This window comes from Phaeodactylum tricornutum, chromosome 21 (assembly GCF_000150955.2).
Source record: "Phaeodactylum tricornutum CCAP 1055/1 chromosome 21, whole genome shotgun sequence".
NCBI classification, from domain to species: domain Eukaryota; phylum Bacillariophyta; class Bacillariophyceae; order Surirellales; family Neidiaceae; genus Phaeodactylum; species Phaeodactylum tricornutum.
The window spans coordinates 489,353-501,713 of NC_011689.1; the positions used below are offsets into that span (position 1 = coordinate 489,353).

The following is a 12,361-nucleotide window of genomic DNA, read 5'->3' on the forward strand; positions in this document are numbered from 1 at the left end:
GCTGGTACCGTTACAGGTTAGACACAGTTATATGTGATCTATATAGACGTCGTTCGTAGGCATTGGGTCGATTTGTGACGATAGACTCATTCGGGTGACGAGTTCTGTGCACGGCATGTTCATCTTCCTTGGACCCGTGCGGTTGGTATGAAGGCTGTCGTTACTCGTCTAGTTTGGCTATTCGTTTACGGCACCATGCTGCATCGGATAGGGCACGTGACGGGCAGGCGTGGTGGGATGGCAACCTTCGTACACGGTCCAAGACGAGCTAATCTCCGTTGTCGACCACACCACCCGTCACGGCTGCTTTGGGATGATACCGAGTTCCGTCGACCGTTCGGTCGCTTGTGGTCGTCCACGAGGATTCATCGGAGCGACGACGACGACGCGACTCGTACCGAACAACCCACCGACAATACCAACAACAACGAGAACGACACTACCGTCGTGATATACGAGGAACTGGTGCGATTGGCATCGGACCTGCGTCGTCACGACGCACTGTATTACGAATCGGAAATGGCGGTTTTGACGGACGACGAATTCGACGCCTTGGTGTGTCGAGAAGCGGAACTCTGTCGGACGTATCCCTCCTTGCTCCAACGACTCGAACGTGAGAGTGGCTTGGGCGTACAAGCCACGCGGTACGGAGGACGCGTCGGAAACGTTCTTTTGCCGACCACGACGACCGACCCCCAATGACGCGACCCGTATCGTCGTGGATCGGGTCAAACGTCCACACGTCCGGCCCATGCTGTCGTTGGATAACGTGCATCGAGAGGAAGAATTGCTGGCCTGGCTCGAACGCATTCGCAAGAAACTCACGGTAGATGATGGACCGTCCTCTCTCACCATTCTTACGGAACCCAAACTGGACGGACTTTCCTTGTCGTGTCGTTACGAACAACGTCAGTCCAACACAACACTGTACACTTTTGTTTGGGCTTCCACACGGGGAGACGGGAAACAGGGACAGGATGTGACACACGCGGTCCAACAAGGTAACCTGGTACCCTTGACACTCGATTGGGCCTCGTTGGTTGCCGATCCGGAAAGTTACACCCATCCCAAGGTACTGGAAATTCGTGGCGAGATTGTACTCCCCACGACCGTCTTTCAATCCTTGGAAGGCGAAGGGTTGGCCTTTGCGAACGCCCGCAACGCGGCCAGTGGAATCTTGCTGCGCAAGGAAAGTATCACGGATCCGGTGGCATCCCAGGCATTGCGGGAAAAACTTTGTTTCTACGCGTACGATGTGGCCGGGGATGACGGATTCACCGTGAGTGGCGTACAACTTCGCCGTGTTCTCCCAACGCTCGGGTTTCGTGTACCAGAGCCGGTCGCCGTCACCCGATTGCGCCTCAACAACACTACCGCATGGAACGTCAACGACATTCAGGCTCTTTTAAAATACCACCACTCCATGCAACATCATCGCCAAGGAAAGAAGACGTCACAAACGTACGGAGACTACGATATGGATGGTGCGGTACACAAAGTTTCCGAAAGCGATTTACGGATAATACTGGGACAATCCAATCGCGCACCACGTTGGGCAATAGCCCACAAGTTTGCTCCATTGGCCGCTGTTACGACCTTGTTGGATATTACGGTGCAAGTGGGTCGGACCGGAGCTTTGACCCCGGTGGCCATTTTGCAGCCCGTGGAATTGGCTGGAGTCGTGGTGAGACGCGCCACCCTACACAACTTTGCGCATATGCAGCAGGTATTGGGATCCACTACCACAATTGCCAAGGAAAGCTCCGTCTTGGTACGGCGTGCCGGTGATGTAATTCCTCAAGTGGTACAGCGAATCGCCGGCACTGATGCCGGTTCCAATAATGGATTCGACACAATTTCGGTGGCCTTTCCCGAAACGTGCCCAGCGTGTGGTTCGCCTGTTGTTACAGACGAAGTCAATAAAACAGCATCGAAAGAGACTGCGGGACAGGTTTTGCGTTGCGGCGGCCCGCAATGGAACTGCACCCCTCGAGCGGTTGGTTCAATTGCGCACGCAGTTTCTCGTGACGCTCTAGACGTGACGGGGCTTTCCGAGGCGAGGATAATGCAACTCATCGAGGCAGGATTTATTTCCAGGCCCAGCGATATCTTTGCTTTGGCCAAGAGTCCGACTCAACTAGAAAAGTTAGCAGAAATGGATGGCTGGGGACCGAAATCGGCACAAAATCTTGCGGCGGTGGCTAATCGTATTGCAAAGAATGGGATCTCACTTTCCCGATTCGTATACTCGCTAGGAATTCGGTTTTCTGGCGTACACTCTTCAGCCCTTATTGCGGCAGCTTACGGTTCGGTGGAAGACTTTTTGAAGGATGTCGAGGCGGCTTCGACTTTACCGATAAAGCAGGTGCAAGACCAGGAAAGCAACGATGAACAGGTGCAATCTTTCGCACGTCTCAGGGAAGAAACTGATATCACCAAAGGCATCGGACCCGTTTTGCTAAACTCGCTCGATACTTTTGCTCAGGATCAGGAGCTTGTCGAGGCTGCGGAATCGCTTGCCTCAAGTATTCTGGTGCTGGCCGACGATTCGGCTATGGTAGTGTCCACGCTTGCTACAACTGGCCCACTACAAGACATGGCTGTTGTTTTTACTGGCTCGATATCGGAAATGTCAAGGAGCGAAGCCAAGAAATGGGCCAAGGTGATGGGGGCCAAGTCCACACCGGGCTCAATCAGCAAGTTGACTGGTTTAGTAGTGGCAGGAGAGAAAGGAGGAAAGAAGCTGGAGCAAGCAGAAAAGCTCGGTGTACGAATTATTGCTACCGAAGAGTTTCTTCAAATGGTAAATAAGTTTAGACGATAATAGATGTACTGCTACGTTTTCGTTTTTTAGAGTCCCCGGTCTAAAAGTTTGGAGTACTCTTGTGTTCATCCGTGTCGATGTCATTCAAATCTTCATAATACATGCTTGGCAAATTCAACGACGAACGAATGACCATTGACTTGGAAGAGGTAATAGGTTTGAAAAGGCTGGTATGGCGAATGCGGTCGTTGAATCGAGGGTTGAAGCGCATTGCCATAACAAATCCAAGGCATCCGCCGAGAAGGGCAACAACGGTACCTCCAATAATCAACAGCCAAAGGGGAGGACCACCGCTCTCGTACTGCAAAAAGTACTCGTCGTCACTGAATCCGAACGAGTCATCGTCGCTTATCGTTCGGTTTTCTTCCACCAACATGGCAATTCCTCCAAAATCGCATGTGGCACCCTCCAATCGATGCTGTTCGAAGTAGTCACTCAAGATTGGCTTGGCTGCTTCTTCCAGGTCTTTTCCAGTCTTGCTAAGAGCTGCTTTCCCTTCTGGGGTATCGGCTCTGTTCTCCGCATTCAAAATATAATCCATAGCGCTGCGAATTGCTCGGTCTATTTGGCCACGCTTGAGAACACAGCGGAACGCGCCCTTGTCTTCGCGGAGGCATGCATTCAGAATCTTTTCGTTGCCCGCCAAATTACCACGCGGAATCCATCCTCGCTCCAACGCGGCCATATACGACCACTGCGGTTCGTACAAGTCCGTTCGAAAGTTCCAAAAGTAAAATCCGTGTCCAATACCTGAGAACGCGTCAATCTTTTTCATCGCGAGTCGCTGCATTACGTTGTCGGTATCGTCCAAAACCTTTGGGATATTAGGAGGCGCCCGTATCCAGTCCTGCCCCGTCAAAGGATTGTCGCTCGTTTCCTTCCGCCAGTCTCGACTACCTGGGCACAATCCAAACACGGGCCCGGACAAACCCGATCCGTACGGACCCTGAATCGGTTTGGAAGGATCTACCGGAGTTCCGGGTTGACCGGGTCCCATGTACGGTTCGGCACAAGGTGTGAACTTGCATGGCAAACGTGGGAAACCAGGTAAGTTGTCGTTGAACCCATTGAGCCACATGGCGCAATTGTCCGTTGCCAGCGACCATTCGCCGACAATTACAGGTCCAAAAGCTCGTTCCATTGTGGCAATGTTCGATTTTTGTTGGCACGCATCCGTGAAGAAACCTATCCGAGAATCAGGGTCACGCCAAGCTTGGTAAATATGCGTGTCCAGTGCACGTTCGGGACAGCCTTCCATAAAACCACCCCAAAAGTCGGGACCGAAGCGAAAGCCGTCATGCATGACATATTTCCAGAAAGGTGCCTTTAATTTGACAATGAGGTATCCTTCCCAGTAAAAGCGTTTGAGCGTATCGATCGGAGTGTACTGCCATGGTTCATTTAGTGGCTCCAATCCCAGTACCGCCGGGTGTTCAGCATAGCGGGTGACAACATCTAGCACGACCTTCAGCGAATGCTGAATATTAGCGTAGTTGATGGAGGAATACGAGGCCGTCTGGGGGTCAAAATCTCCAACCCAGGCAGCGGAACGAATCGGCCAGTGTTCAAAAGTGGTGAGTCCCGAGAATTCACTATTCAAATTGGAAGTCCACCGAAATCCCATGGTCTTTCCTGAATTGTCGAACCCGTTCTGCGAATCCTTGGCGGTATGTATGTCAATTAAAACCGAAAGACCGTGGCTGTAGGCCCAATCCAACAAGTTGTCCACGTAGTCCAGAGAGCCGTCCACGCACCCGTGGTAGGGTCCGTAGGGCCGGTACATGAAATCTCCCACGGGCAATCGCAACGAGTTGACGGCTCCCGACTCGGCCAGCTGCTTGATTATGTCTTCGGTGACCCACGTCTCCCAGTGACGTCGCAACTGCCGGTTGGCTTCTTCTGGACCCAAGACCTCACAGAACGAGTACATGTCAAAGGCCGTGGTGTTCTCTCCCTGATTGAGAAACTGGTAAAAGAGGCTCGGCGTAATCCAGGGTTCCAGCACCATCCAACCGCCGAGATTGACGCCGCGGATCTGATTATTGAACGGACGAGCGTGCTCATCGGCGGTACAAGTCATGGTCTTGTTGTGGGCGATGAAGTGACGGAACGGAATCGAATCATTCAAGTCCTTCGCGGGAACGGCGGACAGGTTCAAGAAAGGGGCATCCATTCCGAAAGCATCGGTTTTCTTGTCGTGTGCGGAAGCATCGGTGTTGTCGGCTTCCGCGACGCATCCGGACACGGTTAAAAGCGCCAGCCAAAGGAAAACTTTGGCTATACGAGCCCATGTCTTGGCAGTGTGAAGCAACGGCATCCCTATGGTTCAATCGGTGGATGACCACGAACGTTCCTTTCTTGATATATTTTATATTCTTGATCAAACAAGAAAGTGTCTACTGGTAAGCTTGAACGGACGGAGAGAAAATGGCGTATCAGCTTTGGTTCCATGGAACAAAAGTGAGGCTGAAAATGAACACGCCAAGCCTCGCTTTTCTTCTTTCGCAATCTTTGTGAAGCTGTTGGAACCAGAAACTATACGGGTTTCTCCATCGCCCATCAAAGATTTCTCTTTCGAGAAAATTCGCTATCGACACAGTTAGGTGGTGATGCAACGCTTGCCTGTGCGGTGTCAAGCAGACTGCGAATAATCGCGCCCGCCGGTCGGTGCCGGTTAGCAAAAAACGCTCGAGTACCTCTTACCAACTTAGTAGGGCCAGAGTAAGAGATTCTGGATTCCAGCAATGAGTGACTGTTGTACGGTACAGTCCGTGACTCGCAGTCAGCCAGCCTTCCCACCCTTTGCTAACATGACTGTAAATTGTACCGAGGAAACAATCCCAAAAAACTACGCTAACATATTGCTAAAACTTAGATTGAGTATTCCGTGGGAGTCGCTATCCATCCCCTTCAAAGCGAGGATTCTGTTGCCACCATCTTTTGCTTGCGCTGTCTTCGCCAAAGAAGCCAAGCCGTGCATACAGCGAGTGTCGCCAACAGGGCCATGAGTATCAGTGGAGAATATTGGCGCGAAGACACTGTCGCATGGAAACCACGACGGGCTACCTCCTGCGTATCACCTTGTACGACAGCGCTGGGTAAAACTAAACGCACTCGGAATGGTTGGTGTTGCGTATGACTTTCACTCAGTAAGCGATCCACCGTAACAATGGCTTGCACCTGGAGTCGTCGCAGAAACATATTGCGTGATCTACCAATTCGCAGAATAGCTTCACCAACGATCTCTACCTCCGTGGCGTCAATAAAGGACGGTGGGAAAGCGACACCGTACTGAATGCACTCGTTACTAGGACAACCACCGCTGCTCTGGGGACCATCGAGTAAACCGGCCAGACTTGACGATGGACTACCGCTGGCCAGTACCGCGAGTTCGGTTGATCCGTACGTAATGGTGAGAGTCTCGACAGAATCCAAATGGGCCAACGGATATTGAGCCGCGAAAAAGCAGAATGGAACCAAGTCGCCAATAACAATGGAGCTGGGCGCGGAGTCGCAAAGGTCAACAGAAATTGCATACACAATCGTTCCGTCCGAATCAGTAGCGGGGGCTGCGGATGCCGTATCGAGAAAATTGACACTTTCAATGTCAAGGCTAGAATCAACATTTACTTTGATGGCAATCTATGCGCACAAGAAAAAGTGGACAAGTATCGTGAGACTAAATTGCGACCGCGCCCACCAAAGTGTTTCGTGGTCGAATACCTACCTCTCGGCTATTCTGGTCGGTCGCACCATCCGTAAGTATAAATTTAACACACACGACAAGATCGGCGCCACTACCGTCAGTGTAGTAAAAAGGACTAGCCGAAGTGATGTTGCTGGCAAAGCTAAAGACAAAGGAGGAGGACGGATCGGTAATCGTCGTACTGTTACTGACTTCAATTTGATTGCCGGTGTAGAGCTCACCATCACAGGCGAGATCAATGTTGTTCTGAGCGTTGGAAGTGGGCACCCAAATCTCAAACCTTCCGGTGATATTGACACCGCCATCTCCATTCTTAAAGTCGACCGTGACGGTATCGATGGTATTTGAAACGTCGTCGAACCCAATATCGTACGTTCCTAAAAGTCCACGATGATTCTGTACACCCCGCAATGGTGAGAAAGCTTGGTGGCCATCGCAAATTGTAAAAAGTAGTAGTCATTTATGTCTTACCGCGTTCTCCGTATAATCGTGTACGCCATGATTGGTCAAAGAGTTTGCCTGTACGAAGCAGCCTAGGTGGAAAGAGAGCAGGGTGAGACTTGTCGCTCACGGGGCCCTAGTTCACAGTCAGCGCCACTTGCGGCTATCCTTGACGTACTTTGTGTAACCAATAAAAGCAGAAAAGCAAGCAAGAAGAAGTGTCGATCACTCCGGCTATTGTTCATGGTTGCACGAAATCAACGAAAATCAAGGCATGCAGATGTGGAGCTTTTTTCGAATGGGGGTTTCCATCCAAAAAAAAAGCACACGCAAACTCCGAGGGAGCGCTGGACTCCAGACAGCGAAGGACTGTTCGTGTGGGGACTGTTCGTGTGTGTGTGGGTGGGTGTGTTCCTGTTATACTGACTGTGAATTCGATTGCTGCTCGTCCGCTGTACTCGAAAGAGACTGTCCCTCTTACGGAGCGCTGATACGACTACATGAGAGCGAACATTGAAAATTCAATTTGGACAACCCAAGAATAGAAAGTCACGTACAGCATGTGGTAGCTGGTGGCAGTGAAACTCTTTCGTCCATCTCCCCTACCAGTGTCCAGTTACTTATATGTTTTGCGTCTGACGAATTAGCGTTTCTGACATGCAAGACTGCGGTTTTGCCTAATGGATCCCGTCTAATCAACTCCACATATCCTACCGTTATTGATGTGTGTTCCTCGATACTTGAGGATTCTCGACGATGGAAATGTTACGCTTCTTTGGATTCCCAACGACTGACACGGCAAGAATCGCGAAACGGAGCGGCGTTCGTTGGTCAACTCTGTACAGCGAGTTCTCAATTCCGGTCATGAGAACGCTCCGGAGAAAATTTCAAAACAACGATCCAATCCCGTTTCCTCTCCGGAGTCGTTGTCGGCGCCGGCCTTGTGTCTACCCCGCCCATCAGTCGTGCGTGCTGGCGAAACTACCTACCGATAACTCTCATGAGCTATCCCATCAAGGGACGGGATGGGCCCCCACGTCACTCCGGAAGGGTGAGTACACATCCGTGCCGTACTCCCGTCCTTTTACTACTGCTTTCTAGAAGAAAATTGCGTAGTATACTAGTGGTTGGTTCAAAGTTTGTGTATTCATCGTGGACTACCGAAGAGCAACCGAGAGCACAAAGGCTCCCAAAGTCAGGACCGGAAGAGACCAGCTCCAACGAATCGAGATAGAGGCAATTGAATCAGATAAAAAGCCGGGAAGAAAAATAGTCGATTGGAACGACCTTCTTTGGACGACTTCCTCTAGGCTTCGACTCGGTTCCAAGCGTGCTCGCAGCGTGCGTCGAGAGCTACCAATGCCGAGAACAACGTTTCCCAGGATATCAACCTGCAGGTCAGCTCCTGTTGCAAATATGGCATACACTAGTACATCGTATTGTATACACTCGTTGACAACACAATCGTCACCACTGGCAATGAGGCCGTAGAAATTCTCTGCACCCGTTGCGGCTTCGCCGCCCGAAATAATATCTTGCGTGATGCTTCCCGACCGGAAGGAGAGGTCCTGAACACTAATAATGCGTGACAAGGGAAAGTCTAAAGCCTTGATACAAATGGGAATGGGCACTCCGGGTACGGGCGTATCGGTAAAACCGGTGCAGAGGTCGGCTTTCGCTGTATAATCAATCGTACCCTCCGAATTTACGATTATATCCGCGGCACTAACAACAAACGCCATAGCGCTATTAGGATCAAGCACACCATCCAACGTTAGATCGATGGCAATGGCAGCTTCACGGTAGTTCACGTCGATTGTGCTGCCGCCCACATCTTCCGTGAGTGTAAACTTGACACAGAGGATGAGCTGCGCGTTACCTTCCACTTCGGTATTCACACCACCAAAGTAAAACGGGTCTGTTTCATTCACCTTGTCGTCAAACGAAAAATCGAACGTCGAGCTTGAGGTCCCGATCGAGCTCGTTTGGCTGGATATCCCGGTACCAGAAAAAAGTATGCCACCTTGACTAAAGCAAGTTAAGTTGTATTGTGAGGTAGTCGCGATTCCAGTTTTCACGAAAATCTCGAACTTCCCAGTGGGTGAACCGTCTCCAATACCGTGGTTGAAGGAAATCGATACATTATTGGCTGTATTTGCCACGGAATTGAATGCGATGGTGTATTCCGTAGTCTTTTGCAGACTTCGGCGGGCAGGTGTTCTGTTTTCCGAATCAAACAACTGCACGTCGCTGCACGCGACGGGCGCAAAGGCGACAACAATGGCACACCAGAGAGCCGAGAGTGAATTCATCATCTTGGCATTTACAATCAACTCACAGTCAATCGGATTATACTGCACGCTTTTTGAAGCTTCCGTGCCCGCTGCTTTGACTAGGCTCTAAAATTGATCACAGTCGATTGTGAGGAACTTGGTAGGAGACATTATCACTCTAGGTTATATTTAGAGTTAGTGGTCACTCTATCTTAAAAATGCTTCTTGCTCTTAAATATCATGTTTTACATGGAAATGACAATTGAATAGCCGTTAACAATGCAGGCTCACTTTTGCGGAAAATATTCTACTCTGTGTCAAAAACTGGTCCGAGGAACGACAAACCTCACCTATTTACGTCCTTTCCCAAAACTTGGGAATGTGTATTTTCCCAGTTCAAGAAATGCCGTCCTTCGAGTCGCGACAGAGAGACACAGCAAATTTACCGGAAGCATGTCATCTTCCATTGGTTGACTGTGACTGTAATTAGGCAGGATTTACAGGTAGATAGGCCCGATAGTCTCCCGCGGAAATTTGTGCCAAAAAATCGCAAGCTTTCAAGAATATATACCGTTTACTGTAAATATAATCTGATTGCAGAACTGCTTGTTGGTGGTTCAATTCCTTGCAATAGAGCAAAGATTTGATCTTTAAATAGCCTTAGATTTTCTGAGAGATTTTACTATTGGATCAATGAATCCAATGGCGTCTTGATGCAAATCCTCGAAACGGGCATCAAAGCTTCCGGAATCGCAATCGGAGGAAACACCAGTGTAGGTCTTGATGAGAAGCGAGCTCGGTCGTAAGAGCTTAATCGTTCCTAACATAAGCTTAACCAGAAATAACTTGTGTGTCAGGAGTCGACTTTCTCCGCAGACAGGACCTAGGATCCGCAATCCTCAGCAAGCGTAGACTAACAGTAAATTGAAGATTCAACTAGCTTTTTGCAAATTCATACTTCAGTTTTCAAAATTTCAATAGAGATTGATGCTATTGTGATCGAATTCTGTTTTGCAAATTTACTGAAGGAAGATCAGTGAGAGCAACAACGATCCCAAAGCCAAGACTGGAGCAGTCCAGCTGCCAGAAAGCGAACTACGGGCAACCGATCCAGAGGAAAGTCCAGGAAGATAAATCGTCGATCGAAAAGCCCTGGTGCGGACTATTTCCTGAAGGTTGCGACTCGGTTCCAATCGGGCTCGCAGCGTGCGTCGAGAATCCCCAATGCCAAGAACAACGTTTCCCAGGATATCAACCTGCAGGTCATCTCCTGTTGCAAATATGGCGTACACCAGTACATCGTATTGTATACACTCGTTTATAACACAATGGCCATCGGCAGTACTAGCAATGAGGCCGTAGAAATTGCCTGCGCCCGTTGCGTCTGCGCCTTCGGAACGAATATCTTGCGTGATGCTTCCCGACTTGAAGGAGAGGTCTTGAACACTAATTATGCGCGACAAGGGATAGTCCGAAGTCTTGATACAAATAGGCACGGCTACTCCGGGTGTGACTGTACCGCTAAAACTTGAACAGAGCTCGGCTTTGGCTGTGTATTCAATTGTACCGTCCTGATCCACACTGACTTCTGCAGCACTGACTTCAAAGGCTTGGGTACTGTTCGTTGCAAGGTCGCCGTCCAGTGTAATATCGATAGCAATGGCCACTTCCCGATAGTTCACGTCGATTGGGCTGCTGTCAACAACTTCCGTGAGTGTAAACTTGACACAGAGGATGAGCTGCGCCGTCCCTTCCACTAGGGTATTCACGTCACCAAAATAAAACGGGTCTGTCTCATCCACATTGTCGTCAAACGAAAATTCAAACGTCGAACTAGCGGTCCCAATCGTGGGTGTTAGGCTGGATATTCCATCGCCAGAAAAAAGCGTGCCACCTTCACTGTAACAAGTCAAGTTGTATTGTGATGTGGTTGCGCTTCCAGTTTTCACGTATATCTCGAATTCACCAGCGCCGCCGTTACCATGGTTAAAGGTCACGGTAACGTTGTTTCCGCTGTTGGTGACGGAGTCGAACGTGATGCTGTATGCGGACGATTGCATATCACGGTGAGTAGGCACACCATGTTCCGAGTCGAACGTGTGCATGTCACTCGACGCCATGGGGAGGACGGCGAGAAGGAGGGCGCTTCGTACAAGGGAAAGAAATCGGGCCATGATTGCAATGCTCGGTGGCAATGAAAAAATAATGTAATTTATAAGGGGGATTCGGTTGGTGTCCGTTTGTTCACGTACACCTTTTGCCGCAGTCTGACTGTCCAAAGGACGAGACTTGCCAGTCGACGCGATGGAGACGGAATGAGCTTTCGAGAGGATGCAAGTCTGCAATCTTGGGTGAAATTTACAAACGAACGATGACTGTTTCTGAATTCGTTCTCATGAAAGATGTGTTTGCAAAATAGAAGTATCCCGCTGGACAGTCATAATTGGAGAAATGGTTTCCATGTTCAACCCAGCCAGCTTCCAGCGAGACTGACTGTTTTCTGGGAAACAATATTTATGGATTCAATCGGGGTTTGAAATCCAAAAAGACTGAGAACACGAACACTCTTGGTGTTCGTCTTCATTGACCTATAAATGAGTACGAACACGATACTTTCCAGTGGGAGTGTTCCGTTTTCTAATTCACAGAGCTTCGGATTGCCGTTCTCTGGAGTGAACACACGGAGGAGGCCCTTGGAAGTAATCGTGTTCGCAAGTCCGCCACGCTGGAACGAGAGGGCATTGTAAACTAGGCGACTCACCGTCCCTATCGAGACCAGAAATTTTCTCACACCGCCGAAAATTGAGAAAATTTGTGGATCAACAACGACTCCACGGAGCCAGTGAAAAACATGTGTCTCACCTACAGACTGGCAGAGGGTTCTGTGACTGGGCAAATCAAAATTCTAACAAAACGCATGTTGGTATCTATCTCTCTCTCGACAGAGGGGAATTGACTGTGAGTCACATACACATATAGACAGGTAGGTCTCTAGCTACATACTCACTACCAGTAGTAGACGGAGGGGGAGAGGCACGACTCCCAGCCCGGAGGTAGGACTGACGTTGAATAGGTAGATCTGACTTTTGGACTTCCACGAGTCGCACATTTCATTGG

General features: G+C 49.7%; 5 protein-coding genes across 5 annotated transcripts; 1 reads left to right on the forward strand and 4 right to left on the reverse strand.

The window, feature by feature from the left end:
- Positions 1-60: 60 nt before the first annotated feature.
- On the forward strand, positions 61-2,807 carry PHATRDRAFT_49293 (predicted protein; the record flags this gene model as incomplete). The annotated part of the gene is made up of 3 exons (XM_002183849.1): positions 61-525; positions 569-2,767; positions 2,790-2,807. Exons 1-3 carry the CDS (start codon positions 148-150, stop codon positions 2,805-2,807), a joined length of 2,595 nt encoding a protein of 864 aa, XP_002183885.1. The 5' UTR covers positions 61-147.
- A 384-nt stretch (positions 2,808-3,191) lies between these two features.
- On the reverse strand, positions 3,192-4,760 carry PHATRDRAFT_1372 (predicted protein; the record flags this gene model as incomplete). The annotated part of the gene is made up of 1 exon (XM_002183968.1): positions 3,192-4,760. A coding segment is annotated over one exon (1,569 nt), but the record flags the coding sequence as incomplete, so codon positions are not given.
- A 907-nt stretch (positions 4,761-5,667) lies between these two features.
- On the reverse strand, positions 5,668-7,461 carry PHATRDRAFT_49295 (predicted protein). Its single transcript, XM_002183969.1, has 4 exons — positions 7,150-7,461; positions 7,002-7,063; positions 6,552-6,926; positions 5,668-6,466 (listed from the first exon to the last, which is right to left on the reverse strand). The coding sequence occupies exons 1-4, from the start codon at positions 7,214-7,216 to the stop codon at positions 5,735-5,737; spliced, it is 1,236 nt and encodes a 411-aa protein (XP_002184005.1). The 5' UTR covers positions 7,217-7,461; the 3' UTR covers positions 5,668-5,734.
- Positions 7,462-8,100: 639 nt separating this feature from the next.
- Positions 8,101-9,324, reverse strand: PHATRDRAFT_49296 (predicted protein). Its single transcript, XM_002183970.1, has one exon. It carries the CDS (start codon positions 9,284-9,286, stop codon positions 8,129-8,131), a length of 1,158 nt encoding a protein of 385 aa, XP_002184006.1. The 5' UTR covers positions 9,287-9,324; the 3' UTR covers positions 8,101-8,128.
- An 858-nt stretch (positions 9,325-10,182) lies between these two features.
- PHATRDRAFT_49297 (predicted protein) lies at positions 10,183-11,548 on the reverse strand. The gene has a single exon (XM_002183971.1). It carries the CDS (start codon positions 11,416-11,418, stop codon positions 10,264-10,266), a length of 1,155 nt encoding a protein of 384 aa, XP_002184007.1. The 5' UTR covers positions 11,419-11,548; the 3' UTR covers positions 10,183-10,263.
- Positions 11,549-12,361: the final 813 nt, after the last annotated feature.

Coding starts and splice junctions, on each gene's coding strand:
- PHATRDRAFT_49295 (XM_002183969.1), bottom strand. CDS start 7,216: ATGAACAATAGCCGGAGTGATCGACACTTCTTCTTGCTTGCTTTTCTG. Junction 6,927..7,001: donor ACGATTATACGGAGAACGCG/GTAAGACATAAA, acceptor CGGGGTGTACAG/AATCATCGTGGACTTTTAGG. Junction 6,467..6,551: donor CCGACCAGAATAGCCGAGAG/GTAGGTATTCGA, acceptor TTGTGCGCATAG/ATTGCCATCAAAGTAAATGT.
- PHATRDRAFT_49296 (XM_002183970.1), bottom strand. CDS start 9,286: ATGATGAATTCACTCTCGGCTCTCTGGTGTGCCATTGTTGTCGCCTTT.
- PHATRDRAFT_49297 (XM_002183971.1), bottom strand. CDS start 11,418: ATGGCCCGATTTCTTTCCCTTGTACGAAGCGCCCTCCTTCTCGCCGTC.